At 46.7% G+C, this 14766-nt stretch overlaps 1 protein-coding gene across 3 annotated transcripts in view; it reads left to right on the top strand.

Moving 5' to 3' along the window:
- GNE (glucosamine (UDP-N-acetyl)-2-epimerase/N-acetylmannosamine kinase) overlaps positions 1-14766 on the top strand; it is a 59965-nt gene that overhangs the window by 40136 nt on the left and 5063 nt on the right. For 2 of the 3 annotated variants that reach the window (XM_045022260.1, XM_045022259.1), the window contains exons 9-12: positions 2765-2986; positions 4068-4250; positions 5248-5364; positions 7664-7899. In XM_045022260.1, the coding sequence (XP_044878195.1) occupies positions 2765-2986; positions 4068-4250; positions 5248-5364; positions 7664-7899 (758 nt within the window). Of the gene's footprint in view, positions 1-2764; positions 2987-4067; positions 4251-5247; positions 5365-7663; positions 13710-14766 lie in introns of those variants that run through there. The other variant, XM_045022261.1, reaches the window with a different exon arrangement.

Genomic DNA, 14766 nt, shown 5'->3' with positions numbered 1-14766 from the left:
TGCAAAGATATTTGCTCCATTATCTTTCCAGGTCCTGAAGTTAAGCTGACTGATCTGTAATTCCCTGGGTTGTCCTTATTTCCCTTTTTATAGATGGGCACTATATTTGCCCTTTTCCAGTCCTCTGGAATCTCTCCCGTCTTCCATGACTTTTTGAAGATAATTGCTAATGGCGCAGATATTTCCTCAGTCACCTCCTTGAATATTCAAGGAGGTATTTCATCAGGCCCTGGTGACTTGAAGACATCTAACTTGTCTAAGGTTTTGTCTACATTACCACTTTTGTCGGTAAAACTTCTATCTGTCAGGATCGTGAAAAAAACACACCCCTGACTTACATAAGTTTCACCAGCACAAGTTCTGGTGTGGACAGTGCTATGTCGGCAGGAGAGGCTTTCCTGCTGACATAGCTAGCACCCCTCATTGGGGGTGATTTAATTTTGCTGGCAGGAGAGCTGTTACATGGGAGACCTTAACAGCGGCCTAGCTGTAGAGCTGTGTGGCTGCAATGTCTGTAATGTACACTGTGATAGACTCAGGCCAGTTGGGTACAGCAGAGTAGTAGAAGGGAGATATACTGGCCACTGGATAAGGAGTTTTCTGCTTATCCAGTTTTCTGACTGACCAGAGCAGCGGCTGCTCTAGGCTAGGGTGGACACCTGACTCCAATTAGCCTGCAAAGAGTCAGTTGAAGCCGGTAGGCTAATGAGAACACCTGACTCCAATTAGCCTGCAAAGAGTCAGGTGAGAGGCTGTTAAGCTAACGTGAACACCTGACTCTAATTAAGGCCCTGCTGATACTATAAAAAGGGCTCACTCCAGTCAGGCTGGGAAGAGCCAGGGGAGAGGAAGTGTGGCTGAAGGGCTGGGTAATGAAGACAGCCTCAAACCATGGGAAAGGGAGCCCTAAGGTAAGGGAGAAGAAGGCGTTAAGAGAGAGAAGTGGGGGAGTTCTGGGGAAGTGGCCCAGGGAAATTTAGCAATTCTGGCAGTGAAAGGTTGGCTGCCAACAGCTGCTGCCATTAGGGTCCCTGGGCTGGAACCTGGAGTAGAGGGCGGGCCCGGGTTCCCCCCAACCCGCCACCACAGAAACATCTCCTGGGAGGGGAAGACAGGCCCCTGTCAGGACAGGAGGCTAAACTGTTCTGAAATAAGCTCCCAGGGACAACAGAGACTGTGGGAGTTCTCTCACCAACCTCCTTGCTGGCCTATGATGAACAGGGCTCAGTAGACTGTAACCCTGGCCCTAGAGAGAGAAGGGCTACGTGGAGGGTCGCAGTGAGCCACTGAAGCTAGCGTAAACCACCTGGAAGCGCGGGACTCACGGGGACACGGTCAGAGCTCTGCCACAATACATAGCCTAAATAATTTTTAGCTTCTTCTTTCCCTATTTTAGTCTCTGATCCTACCTCATTTTCACTGGCATTCACTACGTTAGACGTCCAGTCGCTACTAACCTTTTTGGTGAAAACTGAAACAAAAAAAGTCATTTAGCACTTCTGCCATTTCCACATTTTCTGTTATTGTTTCACCCCCTTCCCCCCTTGAGTAACGGGCCTACCCTCTCCTTGGTCTTCCTCTTGCTTCTCATGTATTTGTAGAATGTTTTCTTGTTACCCTTTATGTCTCTAGCTAGTTGAATCTTGTTTTGTGCCTTGGCCTTTCTAATTTTGTCTCTACATACTTGTGTTATTTGTTTATATGCATCCCTTGTAATTTGACCTCATTTCCACTTTTTAGTTTCAGATTATTGACGATCTCCTGGTTAAGCCAGGGTGGTCTCTTGCAATTTTGTCTATCTTTCCTTCTCAGTGGGATAGTTTGCTCATGTGCCCTTAATAATGTCTCTCTGAAAAACTGCCAACTCTCTTGAATTGTTTTTCCCTCTAGACATGCTTCCCATGGGATCTTTCCTACCAACTCCCTGAGTTTGCTAAAGTCTGACTTCCTGAAATCCATTATCTTTATTGTGCTGTTTGACCCTCCAACCATTCTTTAGAATCATGAACTCGACCATTTCATAGTCTTTCACCTAAACTGCCTTCCACTTTCAAATTCTCAGCCATCTCCTTCCTGTTTGTCAAAATTAAATCTAGAACAGCCTCTCCCCTAGTAGCTTTCCCCGCCTTCTGAAATAAAAAATTGTCTACAATACATTCCAAGAACTTGTTGGATAATCCATGCCCTGAATTGTTGTGTTTCCAACAGATGTCTGAGTAGTTGAAGTCCCCCATCACCACCAAGTCCTGTGCTTTGGATTATTTTGTTAGTTGTTTAAAAAAAGACTCGTCCACCTCTTCTTTCTGGTTTGATGGTCTGTTGTAGACCCCTACAATGACATCACCCTTGTTTTTTACCCCTTTTATCCTTACCCAGAGACTTTCAACAAGTCTGGGTTGCTTGACACTTATTTAAGATGGACAAGTCCTTGGTATTATACAGGTTTTTTATATTTGGCTAAGAAGCAGCACAAGAGGGTTAAGCAACTTACCCAACACCGCCTAAAATAAGAAATTGAATTTTCAGCTGGTTAGCTGGAACACTGAGCACATATTGATAAGGATGCTAGAATTCTGTTAGTTCTCATCTCGTATCATAACTGATGTAATATATTGCAAGTGAGGCTTAGGACTGGTTTTGTTTAGATTCAGAAATATATTGTTTAGTGTTAAAAATAAAAATCCTTTTCCTCCCAAGGAGCAAATAAATTGTAGTTCCAGAGTTATTTAGCCTTGATTTTTCTCTCGTGTGTTTTGGGGCTCAGGTATTTCTACAGGTGGACGGGTGAATCCCCGAGAAGGAATCGTGCTTCATTCCACAAAGCTCATTCAGGAGTGGAGTTCTGTTGATCTGAGGACCCCCATATCTGACGCTCTGCACTTGCCAGTCTGGGTGGACAATGATGGCAACTGTGCTGCTCTGGCAGAGAGGAAATTTGGGCATGGAAAAGGCGTGGAAAGTTTTGTAACGCTAATCACCGGTACAGGTAAGTGTGAACACAGACATCAAAGCACTGAATTCCTGCTGCCTCTGTCACAGAACAGCTGCATTAGTGGGGTCGTCCTCCAGTTCCAACAGGATAATATAATTCCTTTCCTGCTCCAGAAAATGTAGGTCCGATCTGAAGCCGTAGGTAGTAGCTAAATGAGGAGCTCAGCTTGACACATTGTGGTACGTAGCTAGTAGCACATTGTGGTACGTTGCAGGATAGCACTTTGATACTTGTTTGATTAAAAAGATATGGACCATTTACATGGGTGTCAGTAACCTCAGCTGAAGAATCCTCACTTGTTAAAAAAAATAACAACAACAAAAACCCCAACCCAAACCATTCATGCATATGCATGGCTAGTATGTCTCAGCTAGTGTAGACTAGATGTTAAAAGACATAATCTGGGCTGATCTTGAGTTAAGGAATCTGACTTCACACATCCAATATCACCACCGCTGTATTGCAACATCCAGGCCTGCCCACTGCCATCCAAAATAGCGAGGGAAGAATGCTAATGAATAATAAACAATAGTTTGTAATGCAAATCACAGTTTTATACCAGATCTAGGACAAGAATTCTAGATGCACCACATCTGAAGGATGTGATTGTCTTCTACTGTTTTACTTTTAGTATTTACAAGTTTTGATAAGATTTTGCTTCTTAAGCATGAATTAAATATTTGTTTCATGCATAAATAATTTAGGACTACTATGACAGGAGTTATGAACTCACAGGCAGAGACATAATGTCTACATGTGCCCCTCAATAGCCCTCTTTGGCGAAATATCTCATGAACAAATTATACCATGACATGACCAATGAACTATGCATTATAGGTGTAAGTTCACCTTGCCATCTAGGGGCAGGGGAGATTTATGCATTTACTTGCACCAAGTGCATTAAGCAGCGAAGAGATTTTTAATGACTGCTCCTTTATTTGGTCCTAATACAGTGATGCACAGATACATGTATTTAACTCCTTCCCTTTTAAGATAAGGACATGTAAGTGCCCTGCTGAATCAAGGCCATTATGTGACTGTTCTTCTACTGTCAGAAATTTGTATATGCTTATAGGAATTGGAGGTGGAATCATTCATCAGCATGAATTGATCCATGGAAGTTCCTTTTGTGCTGCTGAACTCGGACACATTGTGGTGTCTCTAGAAGGACCAGAGTGCCTGTGTGGTAGCCATGGATGTATAGAAGCATATGCCTCTGGAATAGCTTTGCAGAGAGAAGCTAAAAAACTACATGATGGTAGGTGTATTTTTTTGCCCTCTTTTTAATGTAATTGTTCAATATTCTATAATGCTGCTGGCAAATGCAAAGAGTGTCCAGCCTAAAATGGCATTTTAGGCATGCCACTGGGGCAGCCATTTTTAACAAGCATTCTGAAGGAGCTTCAGCAATGGCAAAATTGGATCATAGGTTTAATAAGTGTGAACCTCAGTAGAGAGAAAAAGCATTTAGGGTGGGATTTTTTAAAGTGCTGCATTGGCCTAATTCTGCTCCCATTGAAGACAAATCCTAGCTTTAACTCGTAGGTATTGAGTTGAATTTAAAGTATTCCTTAGAATGTTTTTTCCCTAGTTTCAGGGTTAGTAACTCCGCCCCACCCACAGCAATTAATGCTTACAGCAATGAGATAAAGTAATATATTGTGATACTTTTAAAGGCAACGTTACATGTGAGCTTTGGAAGACTATATTTCTCTGGACTAATGCACCTTTGTATATCTTGGATTTTAGACTCTCTCAGTGGCATGTTATTGCTACTACTGCAAATACTTAACCTTTTCACTAGCCACTTGGCGGTTTCGATTATGTTTTGTTGATGAGCTCAGTTGTTTGTTCTTTGTGGAATTGGAACCTCTCATCAGCAGCTCCCTAGTCTTGAATAAAATGTGGACGGTTTCTGCCCTTAATTATGTTTTACGTCTATATTTGGAGTGATCGATTTGTAAAACAAACCAGTTTGCTATCACAATGGAACTGTCATAATTAAGGCTGATCCATCAAACAGCTATACACATGAATAACTAGGCACATGACTAGCCCTGTTGAGTTCAGTGGCATCACTCACATGTATGTTTGCAGCATCGGGGCCTAAGTGTGTAAATAAGGTCTGTATTTTTAAAAGTTACCTTCCTTTTTACAGATCAGTAACATAGATTCACACACCCTGTTGTATCGTTATTCCAACAGCAGATTTGTTATTAATGTTTCCCTCTGGGTTTTCTCTTCACCCTGAACAGAGGATCTGTTGTTAGTGGGTGGAATGTCAGTGAAGACGGAAGAGACCATTAGTGCTGTGCATCTCATTCAGGCAGCTAAACTTGGGAATGCAAAGGCTGACAGCATTCTCAGAACAGGTAAGAACCTAGACTTAGGATGGGAAGCCCTCTTAGAACGAGAGGGAAATTCTCAGAGCTGTAGAATTGGTATTTTGCCACAGCAGGCCAAATCCTCTGCGCAGCTGTGATGGCTTCTACAGAACTACACTTGAGTGAAGGATCTGGCCCTTTAGGCGTGGCAATCATGGATAGGAGTGGTACCAATGACTACTGGGGAATTGTGAAGAGAATGGGCTAGTGATCCTGTGCTCTCTCCAACAAACTGTATTCTGGGACAGCGATGGAGACTTGGTTAAACAGATTACAGATTGCATGGTCATGAGACCCTTCGCTATTTCTCTGGGGATTTCCTGCTCCAGGGGATTAGAATATTAAAACATCATGCTGTTCCTTTTCTTGTGGCAAGCAAAATAGCTCTGGCTTCACACTGAAAAAAAGGCAGATTCTGATAATTCAGTGTGAATATGGGAAATTATGGGACGCTTCAGGGATGGGCCAATAAATATATATGCCAGGCAACCAAAGTGAAATGGTTTCTATGAAGCGTTGTTCCAGTTTATACACTACTTTACAATGCACAGTTTTTCTGAGTTTTCAAAACAAGCATTAAATATAACCAGTTTCTTTACATGTAACCAAGATAGCAGAAGGAGGTAGAATAGCATTTTCTTTCCTTTATTTCCCCAAGCACAGCAATATGTGTTGACTTACCTCTCTCATCTATATCATGGTATAGCGTTACCTGGCTATAAACCATTGAAAGAAAAGAGGATGATGAGCACAAGTGTCCCAGCTAGCTGTCCTAGTATTATACAGTAACACTTTCTCTCAAGAAAAGGGAGACATTCTGTTGTAATTCTAGCGTTCTGGCAGAAAATCGTAACGTCTGCCATGTGAATTGTCTGCCATATGACCACAGTATTAATTACTCCTGAGGGAGTTCTGCACCAAAAAAGTTAAAAATTCTGCTCACAATATTTTTTAATTCTGCAAATTTCATTTTGTCAATAAATAAATGTGGAGGCTTCAGCATGGCAGGGGGGAGCACAGGCCACTGGCAGCAGGGAGGTGGGAGATCACCCTGCAGGGCTCCCCCAGCCCTGCCTCCTTGGGACGTGGACTTGGCAGTGAGACTGCACCTGACTCTGAGACAGCGCAAGGGCTGGGCCTGCCCCAGAAACACCCTGGGGCCCTGCACACCAGGATCCAAGTGTGGAGGGGCTTAGTATTGGGGGATCCAGGTGTGGGGTGAGAGGATTCTGTGTGGCCCAATCTCAGTGCACAGGGGCTCATTGGGGTGTTCCAGGTGCAGGGGCAATGGGACGCTGCAGTGGGGTCCAGGTGGAGGTGGTTGGGGCTCAGCAGGTTTGGTCTAGGTGTGGGGGATGGGGCTCGGAAGGTGTGGTCTGGGTGTAAGGGACTCAGTGGGGGAGTTGGGTGCTGGGGGAGTAGGGCTTAGTGGGGTTTGGGTCCAGGTACTGCTGTTTGGGGCTCAATGTGGTGGGGGTTTGGGTGCAGGGGGCTTGTCAGGGTGTTCGGTGGTCTCGGTGCAGGGGTGGGGGTCCTGATGCAAGGGGTGAGAATTGGTGGGGTAGGGTGACCAGATAGCAAGTGTGAAAAATCGGGATGGGGTGGGGGGTAATAGGCACCCATATAAGAAAAAGCCCTGAATATCGAGACTGTCCCTATAAAATCGGGACATCTGGTCATCTTATGTAGGGGACTCATGGGGGGTGTCTTGGTGCAGAGGGAGTAATTCTCCTCAGGGAGGTCTGGGTAGAGGGGGGTCTGGATGCACCAGGGTTGGGCGGACCAAGGAGCAGCTCCCCATACAGCGACCCCTGCCACTGTGGCTGAGAAGCAGTGGGAGCGGGAAACAGGGGTGGGGGGTGTGGAGCTTCCTGCAGCCTGGAGAGGTTTCTGGGGGTGGGTCCTTGCAGGGAAAGAGGAGTTGAGACTGGCCCAGCATAGGAGCCACTGGCTGAGGTGTCCCTAGCCCTGCCCCTGTCCCCACTCCCTCCCCACAGTGATTTACCTCTCCACAGCTGCTTCGGGCGCCTGAATCAACATTCCCGCACTGCTGGAGAGGGGTGCGTGACTGGTCCTGCAGTTTCCCTTTGCTTCCCTGTCAGAAAGTCATTTTTCTGTGGGGAAGCAAAGAAATCTGTGGGGGACATTAATTCTGTGCACATGCAGTGGCGCAGAATTCCCCCAGGAGTAATTAATGCGTTTAGAGACACTAGGTTAGACCCTGATGTTTAGATTCTTCTGTGATATTGTCTTTTTGCTGTCATGTCTCTTTCCTTTGTTTTCACAGCTGGGACAGCTCTAGGCCTTGGAGTAGTGAATATCCTGCACACCATGAACCCCTCGCTGGTGATCCTTTCTGGAGTTTTAGCAGGCCATTACGTTAACATCGTCAAAGATGTGATCCGCCGGCAGGCTTTGTTCTCTGCTGAGACAGTGGATGTGGTAGTCTCAAATCTGGCGGACCCTGCTCTGCTTGGAGCTGCTAGCCTGGTGCTAGATTACAGTACACGCCGAATATACTAGGTACCTGGGGAAGTTACGGAAATGGACAGTCCAGCTGTATAACTGGGCGGGGGGTGGGGGGAAGGGGAGAAATACTGTGCCCAAAGTACTTCTTGCTGACCATCAGCTTTATCTTCTGTAGTAAAGCAGACTAGTGTTTTAGGTAGTTAGTTACTACTTCAGTATTTCCTTATTGTAGTAATACCTCTTTGTATTTTTTTCTACCTTTTAGCCAAGTTCAGATGAAATAATGTGCATTTCCATTATTTTGTTTACCTCTGAAGCTTGGGAGCTCAAGTGTTGCTTAAGCGATGCTAGACTTCTCCATAAGCACATTCCAGTGTTCTCTTGGGATATATTTGGTGAGGTGTGCCAAGTTCTAGACAACACTTGGGAACCTTGGTTCTGTCTCGTAACTATGTGAAACTAGAAAAGCCTGCAGACAAGCCCTGGTTTGTTCTGACTGAGCCTTGAATTTCCTCGCCCTCACGCACAAGTGGATGTGCTGCAATCCTAACCCATAGGGTGTTAGGGTGACCAGATGTCCCGATTTTAGAGGGACAGTCCTGATTTTTGGGTCTTTTTCTTATATAGGCTCCTATTACCCCCCACCCCCGTCCTGATTTTTCATATTTGCTGTCCGGTCACCCTATAGGGCATCATCCTGCTGGGTGGAAACAACACAGAGGTTGCCTCTCAGGAGACAACCGTGGCAGCTAGAGCTCCTTTCAGAGAAGGATTCTTTTTGTTGTTATTTATTTGTATAGTTGGTGCCGAGGGCTCCCAGTCAGGGATCAGGGCCCTGTTTGTACACAATGCAACATGTGGCCAGACAAACTGGGGAGTGTGGGAGCGAGGTAGCACAGTGTCATCTGTGCCTCCTCAGCAATCGCTTTTGGCAGTGACCAGCAGTGAGTTACACCTCTACCCCAATATAACGCTACCCGACAGATCACGAATTCGGATTTAACGCGGTAAAGCTGCGCTCTGGGGGGCAGGGCTGCGCACTCTGGTGGATCAAAGCAAGTTTGATATAACGTGGTTTCACCTCTAACGTGGTAAGATTTTTTGGCTCCCGATGACAGCGTTATATCGAGGTAGAGGTGTATTTGAATTTGACCTGTTCCACTAATTTGGATGGAGGTTGTGGCGGATTTCAGTTTCTCTGGGTTGCTGGTCTGCCACAGCATGAGTCTGACCCATGTTAGCATGATGCCAGGATTATTGATGCCTTCATTGCCTGTCAGCTGGACTACAGCAGTGCAATAGCCCTGGGCATGAAGCCATCAGCACTCAGGAAACTCCAGCTGGTACAGAACATGGTAGCACATTGCCTTGGAAACCCAGGCTACTGCAAGCACATCTGCTCCCTAAACCAGCTTCCTGGTATGGAATACTCAATCATGTTCAAGGTCGTGGCCCTTATCTTCAAGGTGCTCCGTGGCTTGAGCCCAAGGTATCGAAAAGAGTGCCTAAAGTTCTGGTGTGAAGATCATGATTGACAACTGCGCTCCTCTGGCACAATGAAACTTTCAGCCCTACATGTCAAGCAGGAGACACAGCCTTCTCACAAGCCAGCCAGGGACTGGAACAGACTCTATAAGAACTGAGACTATAACAAACCTCCCCAGCTTCCGCTCCAAGCATCAGAGACATTTCTTGTACCATGTCTTCTCTAACATAAACATGCACCCCCACCCCACCTTTCCAGTATATCTGTGTGTATGCTAGTCTAAAACGTCCAGAACAAAACACACTTCTCTGCATCGCGGCGGGATGAGAAAACCACCATGTGACAGAGGTTAGTCCCTTCGCTGGAAGGTGCACAGATACTATGGGGCTGAGCACCTATATAGAACAGGCTAGCTGACTGTAGCACCTCATCCAGGGTGGAGAGCTTTCAGCTCCCTGTATGACTCTGTCCTGTTATGAGGAGAACATGCAATCTCCCCTCCAGCTTGCTCCTGAATGAGCAGCCCTGCGTCCTCTCTGTCATCTTCAGCCACCAAAACTGCCTGCGAATGGACAGGCTCCCGCCTCCATTCTAGTCTGCAAGGATGCCGCTGCAGCTCTCAATGGAATGACATTGCTCAAAGCCAGCACCAAGAACCAGCCCATCACCCAGCCCCATGGGAAGTTATTTATTTATCTCAGACAAAGGCTTCTCTTGCCTCAGAAAAACTTCCCTTGTGGGGACCTCACAGTGTGTCCTTCCTTGATCCCTCCTGAAATCTTCAGCAGGGAGCCCCCTAGATATGTGGGCTTGCAGCTCTTCTCCAAGGCCCCTTCAGCCCAGCCCTATGGTAGCCTCTCAGGACCAGCTTTCATCCGGTTTCTGCAGACATTGAAAAACCCAGAAACACTCTAGCGAGGAGTCAGGAACTATTGAAGGAAGTGACAGGGACCCCTCCCTCCCACTCCACTAGCTCAGAACTTTAAACACACCAGAGAGCTCTGGGGCTCTGAGCAGCACCTCTGTGCTTAATCCTGAGAGCTGGAACTCTTGAGCAGCAAGGCCCTAGAGTAGTATGGTTGGGGCCACAGTGTCTTCCGTGCAGGGCCCTCAGCCATGCCATTGGCTTCCCCCAGCTCCCTGAGACTTTGCTACCCTTCAGGGCCTTGCAAGGGTGGGGAGGGGCTAGTTTTCTTTTGTGTCACGCTAACATGTTAACGGAGAGTGGTCTTTGCGGGACGGGGGTTAAATATTATTTCAGGTGCCCCTGGAGAACTTGCACCAGCTGCTCAGTACAAACTGGAGAAGAAATGTAAGCCCAAGCCTCTGCATCCCTAGGCGAGGTCTGAAAAACATCTCCAGGGTGCTCACGGACACCATACCAGGGAGAGCACCCCTGTCTGAGGACAGACCTCCAAAGAGGCAGTCCAACGTGGTGGCATCATGCATGGATGTGCAACCATGGCCCAGACTTCTTCAAGGCTGTTTGGGAGTTCATCCTGCTTGGAATATGGCCAGTGGGTTTCCCTACCAGTGGAAGTCAGAAAGACACTCTTGTGAAGGACAGTCACAGCTGGGGAGAAGGGCCAAGGGCCCTCAGACTTACTAGGGTGCCAGCTGTGCAGTTAGCCTTCCTGGAACTCTAGAAATAACACTTGTGTGTTGTGGAGTAGCAGATCTGAACCACAAGCACTTTGCTGCAGCAGGAGGCACTGCCCCCCATCTGTGGGCAGAGGGCACAGTCAAGCCCCTGGGAGCCAGGTATGTGACCTGGGCACTGGACACCAGTCTCTGCCCAGTTAAACATTCCAGTTAGCAACACAAGAATACGGCACTGAGACTTTAGACTGCAACCCAAGGCTCAGGTACTTTGCAGAGGTGCTGTGTTCTGTTCTCTCAGACCGCCAGTGTCTATCCCAGAATGACACTGACCGCACCAGATGTGCCCAGTGATGGTCACTGTTCTCTGTGAAGGAAACAATCAAGATTCTACACCTTCTTCCAATGAGACCAAGCTACGTGCAGGGCTCAGGGTGGCCTCCAAGCCTGGTGGGCTTCTTCTCCTCTGCGCCCCCCCCCCCTTTTTTTTTAATGGAAATAGGACACTTCGCAGAGGCTGGGGGATGTGCTGAACAATTCCCGAGGAGCATCCCCTCGACAAACAGCGGTGCTGTGAACGGGGTAGAAATGGCTGCATGTGAGATCCTGCCTGCGCTTCAGCAAAGTCCCCTCTCAGCTGCAGCTTGATGGGCACCGTGTCACCCAGCGCTACATGGTCCAAGGTACACAGCTGTACTAAACCTGATGTACAAGTGAGAGGGCTTGGCGTCCACTGAGGCCTGGGTCGCCCAGGCTGTTGCAGACCAGAACCTCAGTGAAGACCTTGTTCAGCGTAAGGTCCCTCCCAACATGGGTGGTTTCACTGCTGCTTGGTGCATATCTAGAGCACACCAGAACTAAAGCCAAGGAAGGAGCCATGGAGTTTAGTGATTGTGTGGGACCAAAAAAAGAAAAAACTGGAATGGGAGGGAGGGTGGATGGTAGGGTCAAAACAAGAGCATGGGTTGGGCACACCAAGCAGAGAAGCTGGCGTAGCACCTACCACTCTGCAAAGGGGCCACTGCACAGGCTGTGGGATAGGCAGGCTCCACAGTCACAGAGAACATCCCTGGTGAGCTCCCTCCTCCTAGGGTTGGGGATGGCCAGTTGGGTCAGTGGCAGGAAGGTGACAAGGAGGCCTTGTGCCTGTAGCATAGTGTGCACAGATAAGGAGAGGTGGGGAGAAGTGCAGCCAGAACCTCAGCAGGAGGAGCCCACGGCTCCAGGAAGGAGCTGCTGATTTATGAACCTGGCAGGCCATGGAAGCCAGTTGGAAGGACAGCACTTAATGCAAGATGGGCCCTGCAGTAGCCAAACATGTTAGCGTGGCCTGTGCTCCAGGTTATCATCCTTACACCAGCCTTGCAAAAGCACCCTGCACAAAATGGCCTTGCCTGCCCTCTGCCCAGGAATGGGGAAGCTGCCAGGACTGGACCCTCTTGTCGCCTCTCAGGGGTGTGGATGGTAGGAGTTGCCAGGCTGCTTTAAACATTGTCAGGCCCTTTGTGTTAGCTTGAGTGTAATTGCTGGGTCCAGTTGTAATATATGAGGCTGCAGTGTTGGTATCCCCATGAGTGGGGGAGAGAGACCCATAGTGCCACCTGCAGCTGGGCCAGGAATAGCAGTGAAAGGGCTTGTTATGATGACAAAAGGCAGAGGAGGAGCTATGATTTCATAAATTGTGTGTGGTGGGGGGAATAAGGGCTGAAGGAAGGTTTGATCAGACCTGGGATTTCTTGACACCCCCTCCCCCCCCAACACAAAGTTTCTTCCCTTTTGGTGAACCTACTGAAGGGGTATTGCTGGGCAGCACTAGGGGATACACACAGTGGCATGCTAGTAAAGATCCAACATCTCAAAAGTGCCTAAATCCCATTGATTTCAATACTAGTGAGGGGCTTAGGTGCTTTAGAAAATCCCACCTGCTGTCTATCTGGTTCCTCAGGCACCTAAATACCTTTAAAAATCTGGCCCCCATGACTTGGGCACTTTCAAAAATGAGACTGAAACAGTTACTCTGTGGTGATTGGTCCCTAGCACCTGCACTGAGCAGGAGCTGTTATGTCAGTGCAGCTGCTACAAACATTCTCCTGGGCTTTTCCCTTTAGACATCACTGATGTTGCACAGAAAAGTCTCTTCAATTAAATAATTGCGTGGGGCTTTGCTATAAGAAGATCCTTCAGCTTTTGAATGGTCTTAAAGCACTTTCCAATGAATTGCCAAGCTAGTATGCCTGAATTACAGCACATTAGAGGGCATTGTTGCACTTGAATTAGAAACAAAAAAAGTGTCAAGCTCACAACCCTCAGCAAGTAATATGGGGATGAGTTTTCCCTTATGAAATGAGAGCTGTGTGTCATATCTGGTGTGTGGGATGCTGTGGAGTCTGTGCATTGTGACACTCTGCATGTATTGATTGTGTATCTTCATAGAATTTTCAAGCAGTTGCAGGTAAAGTCCTTAGTCATCAATGTTAGAGAACTCTTGATGCTACACTGAACTTCTACAAGGAACGTTCCTTTTTAGGCCAGCACCAGCCTTATGTAGTAAAAATATGCTAGGCACTCTAGTGAAAACACTGAAGACAAACACAGTCCTTGTCTAATTAAAGCTGTTTTAGACAGGTGCACCACCTGTAACTTAATTGGTAATGAGAATAAATTAAGTATCAGAGGGGTAGCTGCATTAGTCCATCTGTAAAAGCAGCAAAGAGTCCTGTGGTACCTTATAGACTAACAGATGTATTGGAGCATGAGCTTTTGTGGGTGAATACCCACTTTGTTGGATGCATGTCATCCAATTAAGTGGGTATTCACCCACAAAAGCTCATGCTCCAATACATCTGTTAGTCTATAAGGTACCACAGGACTCTTTGCTGAGAATAAATTAGATTCTCCTTACCAATGAAGGCACCTCCTACACATAGTAAAAGGATGTACTGGTATCTCCCCCCCCCATTTCTATATAGCAACTCAGTTGAAAACTGGTTTAGGAGGATTGCTCACTCATATGGAGCAAGATGAGTGAATTTACTCTCATTCACACCAGTTATCTTCCTACTGCTTATTGTAATTATACTTTACGGTTTCTGGGTACTTGTTAAACTTTCAGTTGTCTGGGTAGATCACACATTTTAATTGTAAGGTTGCATGAACTGGCACACTGCCAGAGCTGTACTTTGTAACAGACACACTGACTGGAGATTCAAAATGAAGTTTTAAACAAACACATGGACTTTTTAAAGTTTTTTTAATTGCTTAATAAAGATTAAGCATTATTCCTTCCTTGTATCTCACTGTTTCTGCTTGCCTTCTGACCCTCCCTTCTCCTAAAGGAAGGGAGTTGGTTGAACACACCTGTACTCAACGAACATTTGCCTTCCAGCTGTTCTACAAGGCAGTGGAAAGAACTAGCACTAGCTTGAGCTCCCTCTATCCATAAGGGGGTGAATGTGCTTGGCAGTTGCAGTATATCCATACATCCTTGCAGGGACAGAATAGTATGAATCAATCAAGTGTACATGCTTAAGATGAATGACAGATTCTGCCCCTTTTATCATCTACATTTGGGCACTCTTGGAGTAATTGAGAATATTGGGAATTTTTCTCCAAAAGGCAAACAAGATGGGACTTGATGCAGTTATAAGCTCTTGCTCCACCTCTCTCACAAACTAGGGGCACTCAACACAACTGGCAGATTCAAAATTGAGACCAGGAAGTGCTTTTACAGAGATTATTCTCCCCACCCCCGCAGTACCTGAGCACTTCAGTGTTTAATGCCTTTATCCTACCACCACCCTGTGAGGTCACTCCCTTTCCTCTTGGCCACCCCATCT

This window comes from Mauremys mutica, chromosome 6 (assembly GCF_020497125.1).
Source record: "Mauremys mutica isolate MM-2020 ecotype Southern chromosome 6, ASM2049712v1, whole genome shotgun sequence".
Classification (NCBI taxonomy): domain Eukaryota; kingdom Metazoa; phylum Chordata; order Testudines; family Geoemydidae; genus Mauremys; species Mauremys mutica.
The sequence above is the reverse complement of the archived record's forward strand: the minus strand, read 5'-3'. Positions and strand labels throughout refer to the sequence as shown.